Raw genomic sequence first — 21,673 nt, 5'->3', positions numbered from 1 at the left:
CTTATTTATTAAAATAAAAAGATTTTATTTAGCTATTATTTATTTACTTAGGGTTCTGGGTAAGACACAGCAGTGTTTGGGGATGTTGCTGACTCTGTGCTCAAGGATCACTCCCAGAGTGCTGGGCCAGTGATCGGGCAGTGCCAGAGTTGGCTCCTGGCAAGGCAAGTGTCTTACTCCTGAACTCTCTCTCACCCTTGATTACTATTTTTGTACATCAGTACAATTTTCAAATTCCCAAAATGGACACTTTCAGTTTTTGTTTTTACTTGATCAGCATTTCTTTTCAAATATGACAGTTCTCAAAGTGTAAAGTATTTCAAAGAAGGATTGAGTTCTCTTACTCCCACAAAGGCAGAGGAAAATGACATGAATAGTCACTCCAGCTCCTGAGAGAAAGAAAATTTCTTTAAAAATAGTATGGTTGTCTATAAACAATTTGTATGTATCTTCCAATGCAGTGTAATTAGGAACATCTTTTTCTTATCTACTCAATTTTATTAACTTACATATAGATCTAAGGAACTGTTCTGGAGTAGATTTTTAGTGAACAACAAAAGACAAAATTAAAAATACATAAGAAAACATAGCGAGAGGAGCTTCTGTAATAAAATTTTGGTTGAACATATTTAAGAGGCATGTCTCAAGTTAAGGAAAATACTGCCTAAAAATGCAATATATAAATATTGCAATATATCTCATAAATCCTATAATCGGGAGAGGCATTACTAGAAATACTCTAAAAAAAACAAGACTACTAGTGATCTACCCTGCCATTCTGTAAAAACAAAGACCAATTTTCAAAGAAGAGGTAATGGGGGTCTGAGGGATAGTACAGCAGGTAGAGGTCCTGCCTTGCACGGGGCCTGCCTGGGTTTGATCCCTGGCATTCCATATGCTCCCAATCCCAATCCTCATCAGGAGTGATATCTGACCACAGAGCCTGGAGAAAGTCCTGAACACAGCTGAGTATGGCTCCCCAACACACACACACACACACACACACACACACACACACACACACACACACACGAAGGCCAAAGCAAGTACAGCATGTAGGGCACTTCCCTTGCACAAGCCGACCTAGGTTTGATCTCAGGCATCTGTACGGTCCCCTGAGAGTTCTGAGTGCAGAGGTAGGAGTATGCCCTGAGCACCACTGGGTGTGGCCCCAAAATGAACAAACTAAAAAAGATGTAATTAAATATAAACGATGGAGATAATCATAATTAGTAACGAGATGAAAAGATGGGACCATTGGTATACAATGTAGACCACATTTATAAAAGTACTACCCAGCAAATTCAAGATAATGGCGCTTAATTTAAATTATGTAATGGCTTATCTTGTAGCAACAAATATATTTAATCCTTGGCTAGAAATCAGCTACTTAAGTGTGTCATTTTACTTAAGGCAGTGAAAAACATCATCCAGAGTGCACAAAAGAACCCACAGAACCCACATAGGTATATTTAGGAGCTGAAATGAATTCTGAATGGCGGAGCCAGGGCTGCCACAGAGCCCGTGCCACTTGTATTGCAGATGTCTTGCTGGAGAAGAGCCTTGATTTCTGGTGTTAGGACTTCCTCCATAGCTTTTAGGACTACTGCAGGGTGTGGCTTGCTGTACCTTCCCTTTGTGACTGACCTATACATAGTATGTTAGAGAAATAATTAAGCTGCAAATTAGAGAAACTGTGTAACCAAATTATCTACAACTTGAAAACTCACATACTTATATAGCAGAGGTTCCATCTACAAGGTCTCTCTGAATGGTAATTTCAGACAATAAAATAGAGGACAGTTCTAAAAATAAATATGGAGAGCTCTGATACAAAGAGAAAAACCAACTTAAATCAATTTATTTAGAAAAATAAAAATTTCAAATACTTTATTTTTGAATTTTGTCCCTAAATTTAAGAGTCACCTTAAGTTCATAATGCTTTATTTTAAGAACCGGGTATTAAACTATATATGACCACCCTTAAATGCATCAAACAAACACTATGGTCAAATCTTTTACCCTTCTTCAGTTGACTAGTGATTTCATATGTTCTAGGAATATTTTTATCTTTTGGCATGATGCTCTATACCATATGGTACAACACACTGACAAGCAAAAAGGGGAGAACTAGTTTAAAATATATACACATATATACACATATATTTATACATTTATATATTCACACACACATACACTGCATGTATAGCAAAATAGGTTGCATGTATGCAAAGAAATATAATTATGATGTTACACATTCTGAATACAGTACTAAGATTATTTACCCATGTGATAAAGGTCATTCAAAATCTATAACAAGATTACAAGATCACTATAGACCTGAGAGTACTTAAGAAAAATCAGAATTCACTATGCTTTGCTACGTCAAGTAATATTTGAACTGTCTATATCACTTTCTCACACAATATTTAATGTTGCTTTTCTAAGTGCAATAGTAACTGCAGCAATGAAACGTGCAACAGCTTGTATCATGCATTTAAGGATTGTTAAAACGGAAAACATACTAAACTATATTTAATTGATTTTCATAGGGTGATTCCCTTTGATACCAGCTTTCCTTGCCATGATTTTCCCTATGGAAGGTGATTATTTTTTTTTCCAATTTAAAAAATTTATACATGAATTAAGTTGAAACTCAGTCTGCTCACTATTTGTGTCAAGAGGTCCCCTACTGAAAAAACACATAATGATAATGATCTTTGCTGTATGACACCAAACGCACAGCAACAACAAAAAATATATGATGTGTTACTACATCAAACTAAAGAGTCTCTGTATGCAAACGAAAGCAACCAAAAAAGAAAAAGTATGTGATAGAGAGAAAACATCAAATATTTGCAAATGTGTCAGAAAGTATTAATATATAAATATTAGTGGAGCACACTGAAACAAAAGGAAGCAAATCACACAAACAGCACAGAAATTGAACATCTTCCAAAAACACACAAAAGGCAACAAGATATATGAAAAGGTGCTCAGCACCTAGTTATCTAAAGCACAATTAGTTACCACCTGACATCCTGTCAGGATGACCGTCATTAATTTTTTTAACAAGTAGTTAAGTATCAAGAATCTGGAGAACAGTAACCCTTCATACAGTGTATAAATTAGTGCAATTGCTATGGAAAACAGTATGGAAGCTCCTCAAAACATAAAAAATCTACCATATGATCCAGAAACCACACTTCTGGGTACATATCCAATGCAACTGAAATGAGCATGGAAAAAAAAAAAGGAAGAAAGAAATTGTCTGTCCCATGTTCACTAAAGCACTATTTACAACCCCAAGATATGAAAGCAAACTATATGTCCACTAGAAGACAAATAAAGATACAAATATATTTCTCGTTGTGTGGATTTATGTCACATACATGCAATGGAACACTACTCAGCTTTTAAAAAGAAGGGAATTCTACTATTTGCAAAATATAGAAGAACACAGATAATTCCATGCTACATAAAATTAAGCTAGAAATGAAAGAACAAATATTACAAGACAGTGCTAATATGAAGGTTCTAAAATGATTAAAAGTACTAAAAGAGAATATAGTGGTTGTTTCCAGGGACTATGGAAAGGGACAAAAACAGTTGCATGTTACTTATTCAAAGCTAACCAAGCTGCAGGTACACATGATAACTAGGCCCTAGAGATCCAATATGCATCACAGTGCCTATAGTCAATAATACTGTATTATGTACTTAAAAGTTTGCTAAGGGTGTGCTTATTATTATACAAATAATATATACCATACAAAAATCATATCAAATAGGTTAAGAAGAGAATTTCAAAGTGATTAAAATGTTTAGGACATAGATTGTGGTGACAGCTTCATGCATGCACCCCAATCTCAAGATATACACTTTAATATGTGCAGCATTTTAGTATGCTAAAAGGGAAAGACTGCGAAACAGGCAGTACTGTTTTTCCTATTTTCATTGATCTGAACAAAGTGCAATCTGGGTACAGAATGAACTCGAATCCTCTGCCAAGACATTAACAAAAGAGTGAAAGGCCAGTAAACAAAAAGAAAATGTGGTATTTACTCATATGGTCTATCAAATATGATTTTCATACAATTTACTTGAAAAGGGAGAGAGTGGTAAGACATTACCACCTGCGTTTGAAAAAGTTAGCATATTATTCTTTTAAAGCTCAAATGTAGCACTGTAGCACTGTCATCCCATTGTTCATCAAGTTGCTCGAGCGGGCACCAGTAACGTCTCCATTGTGAGACTTGTTACTGTTTTGGGCATATCGCATATGCCACGGGTAGCTTGCCAGGCTCTGCCATGCGGGCGGGATACTCTCGGGCTTTCCGAGAGGGACAGGGGAATCGAACCCAGGTCAAACCCGCGTGAATGGCAAATGCCCTACCAGCTGTGCTATCGCTCCAGTTCAAGTTCAAATGTACATATACAAATTTCTGCTATAAATAAATAAAACTTTCATTAAATCTTCAAAAAGTAAAGCAATGGGGTCATAGTTATAGTACAGTAGGTACAGCATTTGCCTTGTATGTGACTGACCCAGTTTCAATCCCTAGCAAGGCATATTGTCTCCTGAGATCCTCCATGAGTGATCTTTGAGCAAAAGGCCAGAAGCAAACCCTGAGCATTACTGTGTATGACTCAAAAACTAAAAAAAAAGAGGAAAGAAATACAGTTTTTAAGGTACAGTTTTTGACTAGAAATCAAGTGCTTATTCAGAAAATTATTGCATAAAACTTATAAAAGATTAAGAAAAAGACAAGACAAAATGTAGTTAGACATGAGATGAAACATTGTGAATCTGGATTCCAGCTATACTGCATGACAGTATGGTATAGCTTCAGGAACACTATTTAAATAAAACTTACTGATTACCTCTATAAACTGAGAAACATTATTGAGGGAGGAATCAATACACTCAATTGCTGTCATCCCATTGCTCACCGATTTGCTCAAGCGAGCACCAGTAACTTCTCCATTGTGAGACTTGTTGTGACTGTTTTTGGCATATCGAATATGCCACGGGGAGCTTGCCAGACTCTGCCGTGCAGGGGAGATATTCTCAGTAACTTGCCGGGCTCTCTGAGAGCCCGGCGGAGGAATCAAACCCAGGTCAGCCACGTGCAAGGCAAACGCCTTACCCAATGTGCTATCGCTACAGCCCAAATTTGTACATATCATATGTTTATATAGCATGTATAGTAATGAATGTAAAATAGTTGTGTTTGTCTCATAAACACATAGGAAGTTCTCAGAAGTTGACTCTACTATAACAAATAAAAATCATTTTATAGTATTGGATGGACATATATATATACTCAATACATAAAAATAGTCAACAACATTGAAGTAGCTACTTCCAAAATGGCATCTGTCAATCATCCTAAAATGGTAACTTCATATTTTGTTCCCAAATAATCACATTGCTGAAATACAGTATGAAGATAGTAAATCCTCACTGGATCTGATTGACCATCAAGCTATTGTCATTAATTTGATTCATTCATTCACTCATCCTTCATCCTTAAATGAAATATTCACTGAGAATCCACTCAGTGCTATTGTCTTAGGTGTTAAAAAACTGAAGCTTCTGAAATTTCATTATTATCAACTATGTAGGATACAATTATGAAGAGAAATGATATGGATTTAAATCTGTTATGGATGTACTTTTATTAAAATTTCTATTAACTTTGTATTAAGTAATTAAATAAGTAATTAATCCTTTCCACTTTCCTATAGACAAAAAAAAACCACTCTAAATACTTTTGTGTTGAAAAAAATGCCTAAGTCATAAAAATGAGTACTTTAAGCTATAAAAACGCATGATATAATAGATGTCACCTTGTCTTATGCAGCAAAGTAGTTTTCTATAATTTGTCCTTTGCCTTTCACAGAACAGTAACTTGAAGTACTTTCACTGAAATTTTACTTTGGTTAAAGTACAGAATATTCTCCTAGAAGAAGCAGTTAATCTCTTTCTCTGTGGCTGATGCCTCTGCTCTACATTTCCCTGGAAATCAGAGAAGTACAGTAATCCTTGTCCCTGGATCCTGTCACACCCTCACATCATCTCCAGCTTTGTCCTCCAGCTGTGTGAATCAGTAAGGAATTGTGCACCAAGCTTGGAAAATATGACCTCACTTAACAAAACTATATCTGAGTCACACTCCCTACGTGTATGTCTTATTTTCAGAGAGATTTTAAAGAGACATGGAAATTAGTCTATACATTAAAATCATTCAAAACTTGGAGTTGAACAATGGGTAAGGTGCTTGCCTTGCACGCAGTCAACTAGAGCTCATTCCCTGACACCCCATATGGGCTATCTCTAATCCCAGAGCCAGGAGTTAGCCCTGAGCACCAATGCGTATGGACTAAAAATAGTAACAACAAAAACACTCAAAATTTAACTGTGAGTTGATAAATAAGGAAAAGAGAGGTGGGCAATTCATGATAACCTGTGGAGCATAAACCAAAAGTTCTTGAGTCATTATATACCAGCATAGTAATGAAAGGCAGTATGTAGACATGCTGGCTTTCTGTCCTGTGACTATTGGCAACCAGTAAAGCCAACCAGGACCTGTCAATCCCACTTCACACGTTCCTGTATAAAAAGTTGTTCAGTTTAATATAGAGAGCATGGGAAATAAAGTTACGGCTAATGTAACAAAATATAATAAACATGTGTCTAACTAATACAAATCATTATCTTCATATTTTGCAGGTTGGAAGTCCAAAATGGGAGTTTGGGTATAAAACTCAAAGAAAATATTGGCAGTCTTAATTCCTTTCCAGAGGCTCTAGAGGAATTCCTATTCCTCTGCCTTTTCAGTTTTGAGAAGGCACACACATTCTTAGGTTTTGTATTTCTTGAGTTATCTCCAAAGTCAGCAATAATCAATAAATCAATCTACTTTCTATCCTGTCTCTGTCCTCCAGTATTAACTTGAGATAACATTGAATTCACTTAAGTCATTTGGAAAAATTCTTCATTTTAATGTTAACTGATTAGAATCTTCATGTTATCTGTAATCTAATATCTCTTTGCCCAGCTCATAACATACCATAGGCTTGGGGCAATAAGAATTGAACAACTTTGGGGTGTAAGAGTTTTATTTTATCTAATACAGTAATAACAGACCTGAAATGAACCCAATTCCACTCCAGAGCAGCTCTGCAACCAGAGACAAATTTTCAGCCCTAGTGACACCTGGATATCTTTGCCAAGTAAGAAGAGTAACAATGGAACAAGACTATGTTGTATTGCATCACTAAATTTGTGGTAATTTGTTACAGCAACAATTGAAAACAAAATCAAATTAATTAATCTTCCATTGTCTTAGACTCTGATTCTGAAAAGCAAGCATCAAATATAGTTTTTTCTTAAAGAAAACTAAAAAATGAATCAGACTATATATGAAACAATAACATACAAAGCCTATTAAAAAGTAAGGCCTCAACATGATTCATCTCTATCTTCCCTCACCTACCTGATGGAACCAGATTTTGGCACTATGTTCATTTTGGCTTCATAATACATCTTTGCCTTCTACAAGGGTGTATTATTGATGTACTGAGGCAGAGGTAACATTACAAACATAAATTATTTCACGTTACTTAGGTTAAAAAAACCCACTATATTATTCTAATGAAGTTAAAAATTTATGTAGATTTAGCACATCATCTGAATTATGTTAGGGAATCTAATAAGAGCCAAAAAGGACCACCTTCAATATTGATCAGCTATCAATTTCCTCTGAGCTACCCGTACTTGAGTGAAGCACAAGATAAATTGCAAAATAATTATTTTTCATAGATCACATATTGCTCTAATTATCAAACAGGGATATCCTATACCTGCAGAAACCTTTATTATGCTACAAAAGAATCTTGTAGCAATCCTTAAAACAAGTTTTTAAATCTCTCAAATGGTAACAAGACCAACCAAAATCCTACAGTTTAATAAGGAACAGTTTAGCATCGTGTAGTCATTAATAAGTTGTTAAATTAATAACTGCAAAGATGCCTGGAGATCTTACCATCATCTCCTAAGTAGGACTGTTGTCCCCGTTGTTTATCGATTTGCTCGAGCAGGCACCAGTAACGGCTCCATTGTGAGACTTGTTACTGATTTTGGCATATCGAATACAGCACAGGCTCTGCCATGCGGGCGGGATACTCTTGGTGGCTTGCCAGGCTCTCCAAGAGGGGCAGAGGAATCGAACCTGGGTTGGCTGCACATAAAGCAAATGCCCTACCCGCCGTGCTATCGCTCCAGCCAAAATTCAGTACTCAAATAGGTACTGACTTTTCTTCCACTTGCGAACTTTTTTTTCCATATAATGGCATAAGGAAAAGAATAGAATAGAAAAAAACATTCCTTAATAATGGCAATCTTGTGAGTTTTAACAATGTGAGCAATCTAGAACATCATTGGTCTTTTTCAGATATAATTATGAGAAAAATGAACTTATTGACTAATGTGAGATAATGATGTCAACAAATCTACATTTCAAAATAACTCACTCTACAGAACTGCAATATCTCTACAATTACTAAATTATCATTTTGATAAAAATGTACATTAATACATTTTACTCTTTTTCCTTTCCAATGATAGTATTTTGTGGGTACAGGGATGTACCTGTTAGGGCAAAGGAAGAAAGGAGGGAAGCAAACCCAAATCATATGCCACCCCCTTAGGCCAAATAGCTACTAAGAGAAAAGGGTCTCTGGCAAGTGCCAAGGAAAGCTAATGGTGCATATTAGTTCTCTTTTGAGTGCCTTTACCATGACTTCACAAAACATAATTGCATTTCTCATGCACATTGCCTCTCACATCTACATTGTGTGGCATCAGTTGTTTTCATCTTCTGTTAAGGAAGATGGCGCAAACAGGTTAGTGATACTATTCAGAGCACACAGGTTCATGGACCCTTTGGCTATCCTGTTGAGGAAGGGGATTCTCTTGGAGGTAATCTGGGAAATGCTGTTGGATGAGGCAACTCCATCTAAGCTCAATCTTCGTGATCTATTTTCTTTTTGCAAACTTTTCTCATCCAGTTCTGGTTCAGTTGGACTCGCCGAATTTAGGCTTCCAGAGGTTTCCAGAGATGCTTAGGCCTGCTGACACCCTGACTTTGGTTAGTTAGACTCTGACCTCCAGAACACTAACAGTGTAAGCCTATGCTATATTACAATATAACATTGTGTAAATTTCTAAAACTCAAGCAAATTTTGGTATCCGGAAGTGGAATGCTGCTCGAATAGATTCCTTAAAATGTAGAACTGGTTTTAGAATTGTTTCCTAGCCAGACGGTCCAGGGCAGTGGAGATTGTGTGGTGGAAGCCCTATCACACTGAGAAACTTGCCCTCTACGAGACTGATCCACCATTTTCTGTGCACGCTGTGTATGTTCACTGTATGTTCCTCAACCGTACATACTTACCATTCTCCCTCAAGAATAGGTCGAGTTTCTTGAAAAACCAACTTGAATGTGTATAAATGGTTGCAATTTCTCTGCTGGGCATAGAACTAGACCCTTATTCCTCTCTTCAAAGCTGCCCACCAATCCATGCTAGAGGACATCCTGCCCAATGCAAGTTGTTTTCCTGCTCTCTTTTCTGTTCAGTTGGTCCTGTGCTTTTTCAAATGACAACATGAATAGATAGATGGTTGGCAGGAATATGGGTGTCAGCAACTCCCCAAGAGAGGACTCTGAGGAAGTTGCGGAAGTGGAGCCAAGCTCGCTGAATAGGCAGTTCTTTTATCAGCCTTCTTCCGTGAGCTAGGCAAAGTTCACAGCAGAAATTTGGATTACTGGCATCCTTTTGCCTGAGATCCTGACATTCAAGAAACAGGAGAACTGGGACGTGGGGGGGCAGAAGTAAGCATGTGGAACTTCTTACCATGAGAAGAAACTCCCTTGGAACAACAGCTACAGTTCACAAGGGAATGGCAGTGTGTGGAGCATGACTTGGAAAACACACTTCAGCAGAACTACTAAGGCACTGCATACTGGCCTCGGAAAGGGGAAAATAGGGAATATATCAGTCTTCCGGCACCATGACTCTACGTTCCTATTATTGCAACACTGAAATAGGAGGCAAAAGCCTTATCAACTATACACAGGGAATCAGAATCAGCGGCAGGTGTCCTCTTAGAGGTGTCTCAGTATTACTGGAAGATGCCCGTTTCTATTCTTCTTCAGTCAGACCCTCAAATTCCTGAATTGAACTTTGCCCATCCCAATCTAATGCAGAACAAACTGGCAGCTGAGCAAGACCTGCTAAGCCTGGACAAATGGACTCTGTTAATCCCTGTCCAGAACTAAGTATCAACTCACAGGCCATGTATCCCAAAATAGAGCTGGCCAGCCAGCTAGGGAGCAGTTAACAAACCATGCTGCATTCAGCCCGGAGCACACGCTCCAGCAGCCCTGGGCCATCCCATTGCCCCAACAGCGGACCCAGACAAGTAAGTCCTATGTGACCGCAGTGGGGCAGCCTGAGGGAATGCCAGACTCCAGTGACTGTGAACCTGGTGTTGACTGTCTCTCAGGTCCTCCAAATAGTGGTGCTCAAGCACACTGGGGCATTTGTGATCTCAAAGATCAAAGGCTGAGCTAACTTAGCACACTGCCTCCTCAGGCAGACAGAAGCCCAAATTCTAGTCACCGTTGCTCAGACCCTTAGAACTTAGTGGAATGGTGCCCCCAGACTCTAGAAATATCACACCCTAGGTTACCAAACAGGCCTATTTAAATGTGGTGCAGATCTACCATCATGCAATTGTGACTAAATACACACAGTCATCACCCAGGCCTGCTTCACTGTGATGCCAAATAAAACAAGGACAGAGAATTCCTCGGTTTTCCCTTGTCAACTGTTAAAAGTAACTCCATTTTTATTTTGTTTGTTTTCGGGAGATGGGAGTGAAGGGGAGAGAGTTTTATTTGTTGTATTGTTGTTAAGGGGAGAATTTATTCTTTTGTGATTTATTTATTTATTTATTTATTTATTGAATCGCCTTGAGATACAGTTACAAAGATATTCATGGTTGGGTTTTAGTTATATAATGTTCCAATACCCAGCCCTGCACCAATGTACATTTCTCACCACCAATGTCCCCAGTTTTCTTCCCACCAATAACCCCTCACCCAGTTTGTCTCTATGGCAGGCTCTCCCTCTCACTATCTCTCTCTTTCTCTCTCTATCTCTTTCTTTCTCTCTCTCTTCCTCTCTCTTCCTCTCTCTCTCTCTCCTTCTGGGCATTATGGTTTGCAATACAGGTCATATTGTATTGTAAACCATGTTTGTTCATTTACCCACTTTCAGTCCTCAGTTCTTATCCAGAGTAATGATTTCCAACCATCTTTGTCATAGTGATCCCTTCTCTATTCCAACTGCCTTCTCTCCCAGCACTTGGGTTGAGGCAGGTTTCCAAATGTGGACCAATCCTCCTGGCCCTTGTTTCTGCTGTCCTCAAGAGAAACTCCAGTTGAAACCACCCTAAAACTTCATCACTCTGATGTTCTAAAATCTAGTGTACTCTGAAAAATACTTCTGAGACAGAGACAGTGATATTCTCAGAAGACATAGGCAAGGAAAGAGTCAATAACCTTTCTCAGCTAGAATGTATAAATAATATTTGAGGGTAAAATAATTATCAACAACTCCATGGCCTCTGAGCTAGTAGCAGAGACTGCAGTTTCTAAAGATCTCAGCTAAAAATCAAAACAAAATTATGTGATGGAGTTAAATGAACTGTCAGACATGTCTCTCAAAATTCCATCTGGAGATGTCAAGGTACCCTAGATGTCAGTCTAGTGATCAAGAAAAACAGATAACAACATCAGCCATAGAGCAGGGTCTAAGCTCGTGCTACTGTGGGAAGAACTTACTATAAACATCCTAGACAGAAGCCTTAACAGTTCTTTTCTCTGATGCCACTCCCATTAGGGACATTCTCCTATGTTTACTCTCAATAAACATCCATTACTTTGCAACTCTGAACCTTACATTTAGTAGCCAGTCCTCTGACAAGCTCAGAGAGCAGACTAACTACTGTCCTTACCTGCAACATCAGGACATCCAAGGTTTTGATGAAAGGACAGCAGCACGGGCTTACTCAAACTTGGTGCCGTACACCTAACCAAACAATTTGGTGACTGCACCCAATTGTTTGCTGAGTTTTTTGCTCTACAAACATTTTCATCACAGGTCTATAAAGATAGAACAGAAGTTAAAGGGACTTGTCTTACAATGCAGCCAATGCAAGTATCATCCCTGGCACCACACAAAATCTCCTTCCCTACCAAGCACTACTCTAAGTAATCAGTACTAGATGTCATTATCACATTGTATGGAAAATACAAATTAAAACAACAATGAGACATACCTAATGCAGTGAGAATGGCCAACATGGAAAAGACCAGAAACAAGTGCTGGCAGACGTGTGGAGAAGAAGCAATTCCAGTCCTCTTGGTAAGAATGCAAACTGGTTGAGCTTTCAAGAACAATTATATGAAGACTTAACCAAAAAATTAAAAATAGAACTACCATATGACTTGGAGATTACATCTGTGTTTTCTATCACAAGAATACAAAAAACTAACTCAAAAGACATACACACAGCTTTGTTAATTGCAGTGTTATTTACAACGTCAAGATCTGGAAACAGCTCAGGTGCCCAAAGAGAGATCAATGGGATAAGAAGTTGTGATAAATACCCACAGTGGAATGCTACCAAGTCCATTTATGAAGAGATGACATCGTGCCTGTCACTACAACAGGAATGGAATGGAGGATGTTGTGATAAGCAAAATAAATGAGAGAGAGAAAGAGATACACCAGTCTCACTCATAGGTGGTATATAAAGAAACAGAGGAAATAAAATGAAAACAAACCCTTAGACTGATGACAACTGAATGTACTGGGGGGAGATTTAGAGGGAAAAGAAGGGTTCTAAGAATAAAGGCGGAGGGGACGGTGAGGTGCTTGACTTGCACGGGCTGCACTCAATTTCTATTCCCAGAATCCCATACGATCCCCCTTGGGTCCCCCAGGAATGATCCATGAATAAAGAGCCAGGAGTAAGCCCTGAACAGAATCAGTGGGACCCAAAAACCAAGGAGGAAAAAAAAAAGATTATGAAGGGTGGAGAAATAGTGAGATTTGGGATGGTAGTATGGTATCATAACATTATGCCCTAAGGTTTCCAAACACTACACTCTTGTTTTGCTGTTGTTTTGGTCTTTGAATCACGCCTGAGAATGCTCAGGGCTTATTCCTGAGGGATGGCTTCTAGCAGTGCTCAGTGACCATATGTAGTGCCAGAAAGCAAACCCAGGTCAGCCACAGACAAAGTAAACACCTTAGCAGCTGTACTCTCTCTCAGGCCCAACATTTACACTCTTATAAACCAATGTTATCTCAGTAATAAATAAGCAAATTTTTTTAAGAATGTGAGGAGTTTCTGGGATGAGAAATTATTTCTCTCTCTATCCTTCTATGTTCTTTGCTGAGAACTCTAGTAATAAAAGATAAGCAGGAAAAAAAAGTTTAAGATCATGTGTACTATCTATATGCATGAGAAAAGAGTGAGTAAATGGAGTAACTGATCAAAATGGCCCCAAACACTCCATTTAGCACATCTTCAGCTAAAAATAACCTTTCAGTTTAGGGTAGTTACCAGAAAAGGGACAGATATAAGGGTATAGGGTCACCATAAAAATATAATTGTTGTCTTCTCCAGAGATTTCACTATCCCCCTATTGATATGCCTTTACAAAGGAAGAGTTTCTCTAAATTAATGAAATGTTTCTTACAAAAAGCTAACTTCTTCTTGGTTTTCCTAAACCTGCTTTTCCTAAATCTGCTGATTCTTAAAACAATCATCTGAAAATAACAAATAAAACAAAGAGGCATATTTTGAGGTAGTATATGTTGTAAAAAAATGGTAGAGAAGATATAAGTAGATATAGACAGGTATAGCTAACCTAGACCAATATTTAAATCATAAATAGGCCATTCGTAGAAAAAATAAACATATTAACATAACTGTTGGCCAGTGTTTAGCTGAAATTAGAATGTGCCATTGGAAACTAACAGAAAAAGGGGGTGGGAGGATCCTTTTTCAAATTGTTGCATAAAGCTTAGCTGAATTGCCTTATTTAGCAATGTGGAAAGCAAAATTTATAAATTATAAATATTTAGCTGAAAAGAATTATTTTGTTTTTGTTCTTGGGCCACACCCAGTTATGTTCACGGATTTCTTGTGGTTCTGCCCTCAGAGATCACTCCTGGTGGACTCAGAGGACCATACAGGCTGCTGGAATTTGAACCCGAGTCAGTGCAAACCAAACACCCTACCCACTCTACCTATAATCCAGCTCCTAAAGAAATTTTTAACCAAAGTATTGAAAAGGTAGCCTGACTTCTTCTTCATATTTATATTAAACAGAAGAGTAAAAGTACAAGTGAAGAGGAGAGCTGTTAAACAAAGGAACCAGGAACTGATTTGGGAAAGTCTCAGAGCTGAGAATAAACTCATCATGGGAGATCTAGGAGGGTCTTGGGAATTTTTATCCTAGGAAAACATTTTTATCAGCTTCTTACTTATACCTGATTTAGATGATTTAGTTACTAAGATTTGGGTCTTTTGAGCTGATGAAATTTACATGAGATTTTGGACTTTGAGTGAATGCTAGAAGAGTTAAGACTTCTGTTGATATTGAAATGAGCTGAATATATTTTGCCTGTAAGACAGACATAAATTATTGGGGATAGGAGGAATGACTGCAGCAGGAAAAATAATGTGCCCAAATATGTCCAGAGCATAATTCCCCAAGCCTGTAAATATGTCACTTTACATAAAAAAGACTTTTCCTATATGATTAAATTAAGGATGTTGAGATGGGACAATTATCCTATATTATCTTGGTGGGATCAATGTAATCACAGGATTCTTTTTTTTAATTAAAAATATTTTTTACAGTTAAGGTAACAAGTTTATAATGATGTTAATATTTATGGTAAAATCTCTAGATTATATGAAAGTTCTACTTTTAATTTTTTGATACGTCTGAACCATAGAAGCTAAACCAGAACCATTTTCCACCAAAAATCAACGAGGTTCTTTTACTATTGTATCTAAGACAACATGAGTTGTTTTCACATTTATTAATATTATCCATTCTCCCTAGTGTGAGCTGATAGCTCATTGTAGTTTTTACTTTGCATTTCTCTAATACTAAGTGATGATGAACACTTTCTCATATACCTACTGTCTATTTGTATATCTTTTTTTTTTTTTTTTGCTTTTTGGGTCACACCCGGCGATGCACAGGGGTTGCTCCTGGCTCTGCACTCAGGAATTACCCCTGGCGGTGCTCGGGGGACCATATGGGATGCTGGGAATCGAACCCGGGTCGGCCGCGTGCAAGGCAAACGCCCTACCCGCTGTGCTATTGCTCCAGCCCCTGTATATCTTCTTTAAGAAAGTGTCTTTTCATCTCCTCTGCCCTTTTTGATTGGATTGTTGGTCTTTTTATTGTTGAGTTTTGTGAGTGTTTTATATATTGAGAATATTAGCCTTTGTTAGATGGTGTACAAATATTTTCATCTACTAAGTAAACTTTTTCTCAGTCTTATTGTCATTTAAGGAAATCCATATTTTTTTGAATATTAATTTTTTTATTTTATTGAATCACCAAAGTTATTCATGATTGGGTATTAGTCAAAGTCCCAACACCCATCCCTCCACCACTGTAATTCCCCAGCACCAATGTCTTCAGTTTCCCTTCCACTCCCCTAAATCACCCCACACCCAAGCCTCCCTCTCTTCTCTCTCTCTCTTTCTCATTTTAGGCATTATGGCTTGCAATATAAATGTTGAAAGATTATCATGTAGATTCCTTTACTTACTTCAACACTCAACTCTTGTCCATAGTTACCATTTCCACCTAATGTTATCATAATGGACCCTCCTCTATCTTAACTACCCTCTATCCCCAGCACACACCTTTGTGGTAATTTCCAACCACTGACCAGTCTTCCTGGCCCATTTTCGCTAGCCCTGGATATTAGTTTCATACTAGTTTTTAATATCCCACAAATGAATGCAGTCATTCTATAACTGTCCCTCTCCTTCTTACTCATTTCACTCAGAATGATACTCTCCAAGTCCATCCATTTATAGGCAAATTTCATGGCCTCATTTTTTCCTAACAGCTGTGTATTATACCATTATGTAGATGTGCCATAGTTTTTTATCCAGTCATCTGTTCTCAGGCACTCAGGTTGAAGGAAACAAATTTTTTTTTAGGAAACACATTTTTTAAATGCGATTTAAAAGATATAGGAACAGGGAGAAATCTCAGCCATCAAGGGCACCACATGACCCCTTATACACCACAAGGGTGACTTTGAAAGCCCCAGACACTAATAAGGCCTTGCACAACAAAAGACAAAATTGAAAATAACACTAAGAATTTGTTTTGCAACAGCTGTCCTAGGAGTAGCAGAACCCAAGCAGCCAGCAAGATACTGCCAAACCCCTTCCTTAAGAACTGCAATATGCAGACTGTGTGTTGATTATTTATTCCTACTCTGACTATATCAAAGTGTTACTCTAAGCTTTAAGTGTTATTTGGTAGGTTACTCCGGGGGATCTGGAAATGCTCACATTTTTCCCATACAGATTAATGACTATAACTTTTATGCTTGCACAAATCCACTTAGAAGATAATCTATGGGGTGTTTAGAAACTTCCAACACAAATTGCAACTATCAGTATCTATCAAAATATTAAGCACACATAAATTTCAAAAACAACTCCACAATCAAACACACATGTTCCCTCAAAGACCAAAGAAACCCATCTATATCTGGTGCATTTCTACACAATCATTACACAGAGTCACTTTCAATGCCCTGGCACAGAAAGTGTCTAAAATTTACTATAAAGTAGGGGGGAAAGTCGAAACAGAATATATTAAGTGATATTCAATCAAATAAGAATATGACTTTTAAAAGAATGTAAGAATGTATGTGGGGCGAGAGAGCTAGCATAGGGGTTAAGGTGCGTGCCTTGCGTGCAGCCAGCCCCAGTTAGATTCCCCAACACCACATGGTAGCAGAGCACAAGTGGGTGCAGCCCCGTTGTGGCCCTGAAGGTCTGTGAGCACCACCAGGATGGCTCTAAGTATCTCCAGCACCCAGGGACTAAGCAGCTCGCATCCTCGCATTGAATCCCAGGCTACCCCCAAACCCCTAAACACTAAGAAACTCATACCTACATCTGGCTTTCTGTGGTAATAGCAATAGCACAGCGGTAGGGCATTTGCCTTGCACGCAGCCAACCCGGGTTCGATTTCTCCACCCCACTCAGAGAGCCCGGCAAGCTACCAAGAGTATCTCACCGCACGGCAGAGCCTGGCAAACTACCTGTAGCGTATTCAATATGCCCAAAACAGTAACAACAAGTCTCACAATGGAGATGTTACTGGTGTCCGCTCGAGCAAATTGATGAGCAACAGGATGACAGTGGCAGTGACTTTCCATCTCATCATGAAGTATTTTTGTAAAGCACTAGACTAATTTGAGTAAAATATTCAAATATAAGAAATAACTTGAAACAACCAAACTTTTTTTTTGTCTTGGGACAAATGAGTCTATCTCTTGCACACTGAAATACTTAACTTCTCTCTAGAAGTTTGCCATATTAAATAGAAGTTCCTTCAGCTGGAGTGATAATACAGCAGTTACGGCACATGCCTTGTACGCATGTAATGTTAGATCCCCAGCACCATCAGGTCACCTCAGGACTGCCAAGAGTGACCTCCAGAGCACACAGCCAGGAGTAAGGCCTGAGCACCTCTGAGTGTGGCCAACAACCACCCCCCCCCAACTCCCAAATAAAATCCTCCTATTTAGAATAGGAGTCATGGTATAAATACTAATCTAGTGGCAGGTAAAATAATGTTTAGTGGTAGAGTCAAAGATTAGCTTGATGTCAAAATGCTTCAGAAAGACTCTGTTTTGCCCTTTCCCTTCCAAACTTTCTCCCCACACCACCACACCCCAGTTCCCCATTCACATCTTGCATTACCTCCAATAATCCAGGAAACTTTCCTCAGCTTGTCTGTTCCTGTTTCGTATAAAAAGTGCGGACAGAACAGAGCCTGCTTATATACCATCTCCTTTTAAAGGCATACTTCTGAAAATATATCTTAAGTGGCTTGGGCTGTGATACTAATAGACAGGAGAGCTAAATCTACACAGAATTAAATAACACGAAAGTTAAAAGTCCTAAATGTTCATATTGGCCTCTGAAGCAAGAAATCAAATACAGAAAACAGCAAAGAGAGAGAAGTCACTGCACACTCCAGGATAATCTGTGAAAGTCCACCAGGGAAGAAAAGCATTAAGCACTTTTTTAAGAGTCTTCAGCCATGATTTTCTAGAAATAACCTTGGGTCCTGAACGCAGAACAATGGTGCCATTTCTCTTAAACTGCTGAGAACTTATGTCACAACAAATATGTGTGATATAATTACACAGTAGCAATTACCATCAAATAAAATGTATATGATTGTTTTTCAAAAGCGATCAAGAGCCTAGACTAATAAATTTCCGGTGACTTCAAAGCAAAGATTTTTTTTTTTTGCTTTTGAACTTCGTTTCTATAACCACATTTGAAATCAGACAAGTGGTTACTTTGTTTTGTCCTAATACAAATTATAGAGCAAGTGTTTAAAATAGACAGGGCAGATTCATTTCGTGCCCACAAAACTCCTTAAGATCCTAGTATTTCCTTTAGCTATATGATGCGCAGTGAGGTAAACTGAGGCACTGAGCAACACCCAGAGCTACTGTTACCAGTACACAGTGGGATTTTCTTGAGACGGTTCACTTTTCATGGACGAAGTGCAAGAAAGTTACTCCGCTCTATCAGGGCATAAAACATCACTACACACATCACTACACACGTGTCCGATGCCTGATGCACAGGACAAAAGTACAGGATTCTTACTACAACCTAGATTCTGGAAGCCGCAAATCGAACTCTGTTCGGAGCATTTAAGACGTCAGTGTGGTCGGGGCAGAGGCCAAAGAAGCCTTTGTGATTGCACACGACCCCCAAAGGCGCTAGGCGGGCAGCAGGTTGCGCGCCGGTGCGCGGGGACAAACGGAGGGGGTCCGCCGGGGCCGTGCGGGTCGCGAGCCGACGGGGGCGCCCAGAGCGCATGCGTGGCCCGGGCCGTGGCGCGCGGCCGACGCGCGGGGCCGCGGGGAAACTTACCTGGTGCGCCGGGCACGCAGGCACTGGACCAGGATGAGCAGGGTCACCGCGAGGGCCAGGCCCTGGACGCTGAAAGATGCCAGCAGCAGCGACTCTAGCGACCAGCGACCCATGCCTGCGGACTGCCACTCGGGTCGTCCGGTGCGCGCGCGGCGACAGCAGGCGGTCTCCCTTCCGAGCGGCGCTGGTGGCGCCTCTGCAGCCGGCCGCGACTGCTCTCGCCTCCTCTCCCGGGTCCCCGCCCGCCGTGCAGCCCGCGCTGTCACCTCGGGGCCCCTCAGTGCAGAGTCTCAAAGTTCCTGGACTCCCCGCCCCCCGGCCCACCCCCCACCCACGTGCACCGCCCAGCTGCGTGACCGCCCCCTGCCCTGTCTTTCTGGAAAAAACGGCACCTCCTCCCCCTGCCCCGCAGCACCCCCCCCCCCCCCCGGTCCCTGGGGCAGGACGAGGGAAGGAAGGGGGTGGGATTCGGGGTTTCCATGGAAGATCCTCTGAAAGGCTGCAAGAGGGACATTTCTTTGAGTTGGAAGTGAATTCTGTGCGTTTCTCCGACCTTAGCCCGAGGCCCCTTTGCAGGAGGGACCCGACGGCCGCTGAGAGGGCTGAGACTGTGGCCCCTGAGACCTGGCCCTAGTGATCTAACAAGCAAGACTCAGAACATTTGGCGCGCGGCAGGTCCTTGCGCAGTGATTACCCCCATCCTGCTTCCAGACTACTCCCTTCATCTCTTACAGCTTTAGTTAAGAAACTACTGTGCAAATACCCCAGCTGCAGATACAGAGATCAGGGGCTTAACTTTAAGGCCTGATAAGGGGCAGGACCCAGGAAAACAGCAGCTCTTGGAAGCAAGCTCTTGTAAATCAACACCAAGGGCCGAAATAAAAATGGTAGATTGAGATAAGGGAGTTGAGATAAGGGAGAAAGAAAATAACTGGTCCTGAGTTCTCTCAAATGATCGCTTATTCCTTAGAGAAAATGTGATTGCTTTTTAAAGCAGTATTTAGAGAGCACACAATGAGACCCATACTTAATAATTGAGGCTTGGTGCTTATGTGATGATAATAACAATCCCAGTTTGACCACAGTTCTTCCAAGCCTCTGTGTCTTTTCCCAGGTGAAAGATCTGTCTCCACTGGATTTGTGCTATTCCAACAGTTTCAGAACTGGTTTTCACCTGTACTCAATTGCTGCTTTCCTAAAAGACAGACTCACCTCCTTCAGTGTAACTCTCTATTGGTTGCTTCTGTGATAAATTCATAAATCCATGAAATAGAAGCAATGAGAAGTCCTTCACAATTTTGTCTCTATCCTACAATTTCCATAGCAATAGCAGTTCCACATACACTGAAGCTTGAACCACTGCCCCTCGCACTTTTGTTTTTGACTTCTGCCTGAAAAGTTTTCTCTTACCTAAATACCACCAGTCTTGCAATGCCCTGCTCAAATCTCACTTTTTTTTTCTAGAAACCATCCCTAACTCTTCTTCTTAATCTTACTTTTTTACATCTCTAACTCTGTCATGAGCCACTACCTATTTCCTCTCACTTTTCCCATCAGCTGAACTATTCCTAACTTGTACATGTCCTCTTTTTAAAGGTATGGCTCTGAAAGTCCATATGTAGTGACTTTTTTCTCCTTCTGTAGAAGGCATTTTTGTCTGCATCTATGTCTCCCTCTCAACCCCATTCCCTCACCCTGATGTTAAGTCACAGGGCTGGAGCGATAGCACAGCAGGTAGGGCATTTGCTGTGCACACGGCCAACCAGGGTTTGAATTCCAGCATCCCACATGGTCCCCTGAGCACCGCCAGGAGTTATTCCCAAGTGCAGAGCCAGGAGTTAACACTTGTGCATCGCCAGGTGTGACCCAAAAAGCAATATATGTATGATTAATATACATATTAATATATATTATTTTATATATTATTAAAAGCAATATATATAAAAGCTATATATATATTGCTTTTTGGGTCACACCTGGCAATGCACAAGGGTGTGACCCAAATATATGTAAATATATGTATATATATGTATATATATACATATATATACATAAGAATATATGTATACTGGGGGCTGGAGAGAAAGTATAGGAGTAATGTGGACACACTGACCTTACACACACTGACCCAGGTTTGACCCAGGGCACTTTGTAGTCCTCAGAGTAAGCCTGGAACATCAAAGTGTGAGGCCCACTCCACCCTTTCAAAACACAAAGTACTTCGTTTTCATCTGACTATTAGTTCTCCATTACTAAGTTGCTGTCTTGGCCCTAAGCTTGTGGACAGCTGTGCTAACATTAGAATCCTGATGTCTATAAGCATCTTTCTCTTTCATCTCTATTTCAAGGTCTTTT

At 39.7% G+C, this 21,673-nt stretch overlaps 1 protein-coding gene across 1 annotated transcript in view; it reads right to left on the bottom strand.

Annotated features, from left to right (window-relative positions):
* Positions 1-19,615, bottom strand: part of LOC101548894 (cytochrome P450 7B1) — a 201,220-nt gene extending 181,605 nt beyond the window's left edge. Inside the window, exon 1 of the mRNA XM_055126896.1 lies at positions 19,319-19,615. Within this exon, the coding sequence (XP_054982871.1) occupies positions 19,319-19,431 (113 nt within the window). The 5' untranslated portion in view covers positions 19,432-19,615. The remainder of the gene's footprint in view (positions 1-19,318) is intronic.
* Positions 19,616-21,673: the final 2,058 nt, after the last annotated feature.

Source organism: Sorex araneus, chromosome 2 (genome assembly GCF_027595985.1).
Source record: "Sorex araneus isolate mSorAra2 chromosome 2, mSorAra2.pri, whole genome shotgun sequence".
Taxonomy (NCBI): Eukaryota; Metazoa; Chordata; class Mammalia; order Eulipotyphla; family Soricidae; genus Sorex; species Sorex araneus.
Note: the sequence above shows the minus strand (reverse complement) of the source record. Positions and strands in the feature narration are given on the sequence as shown.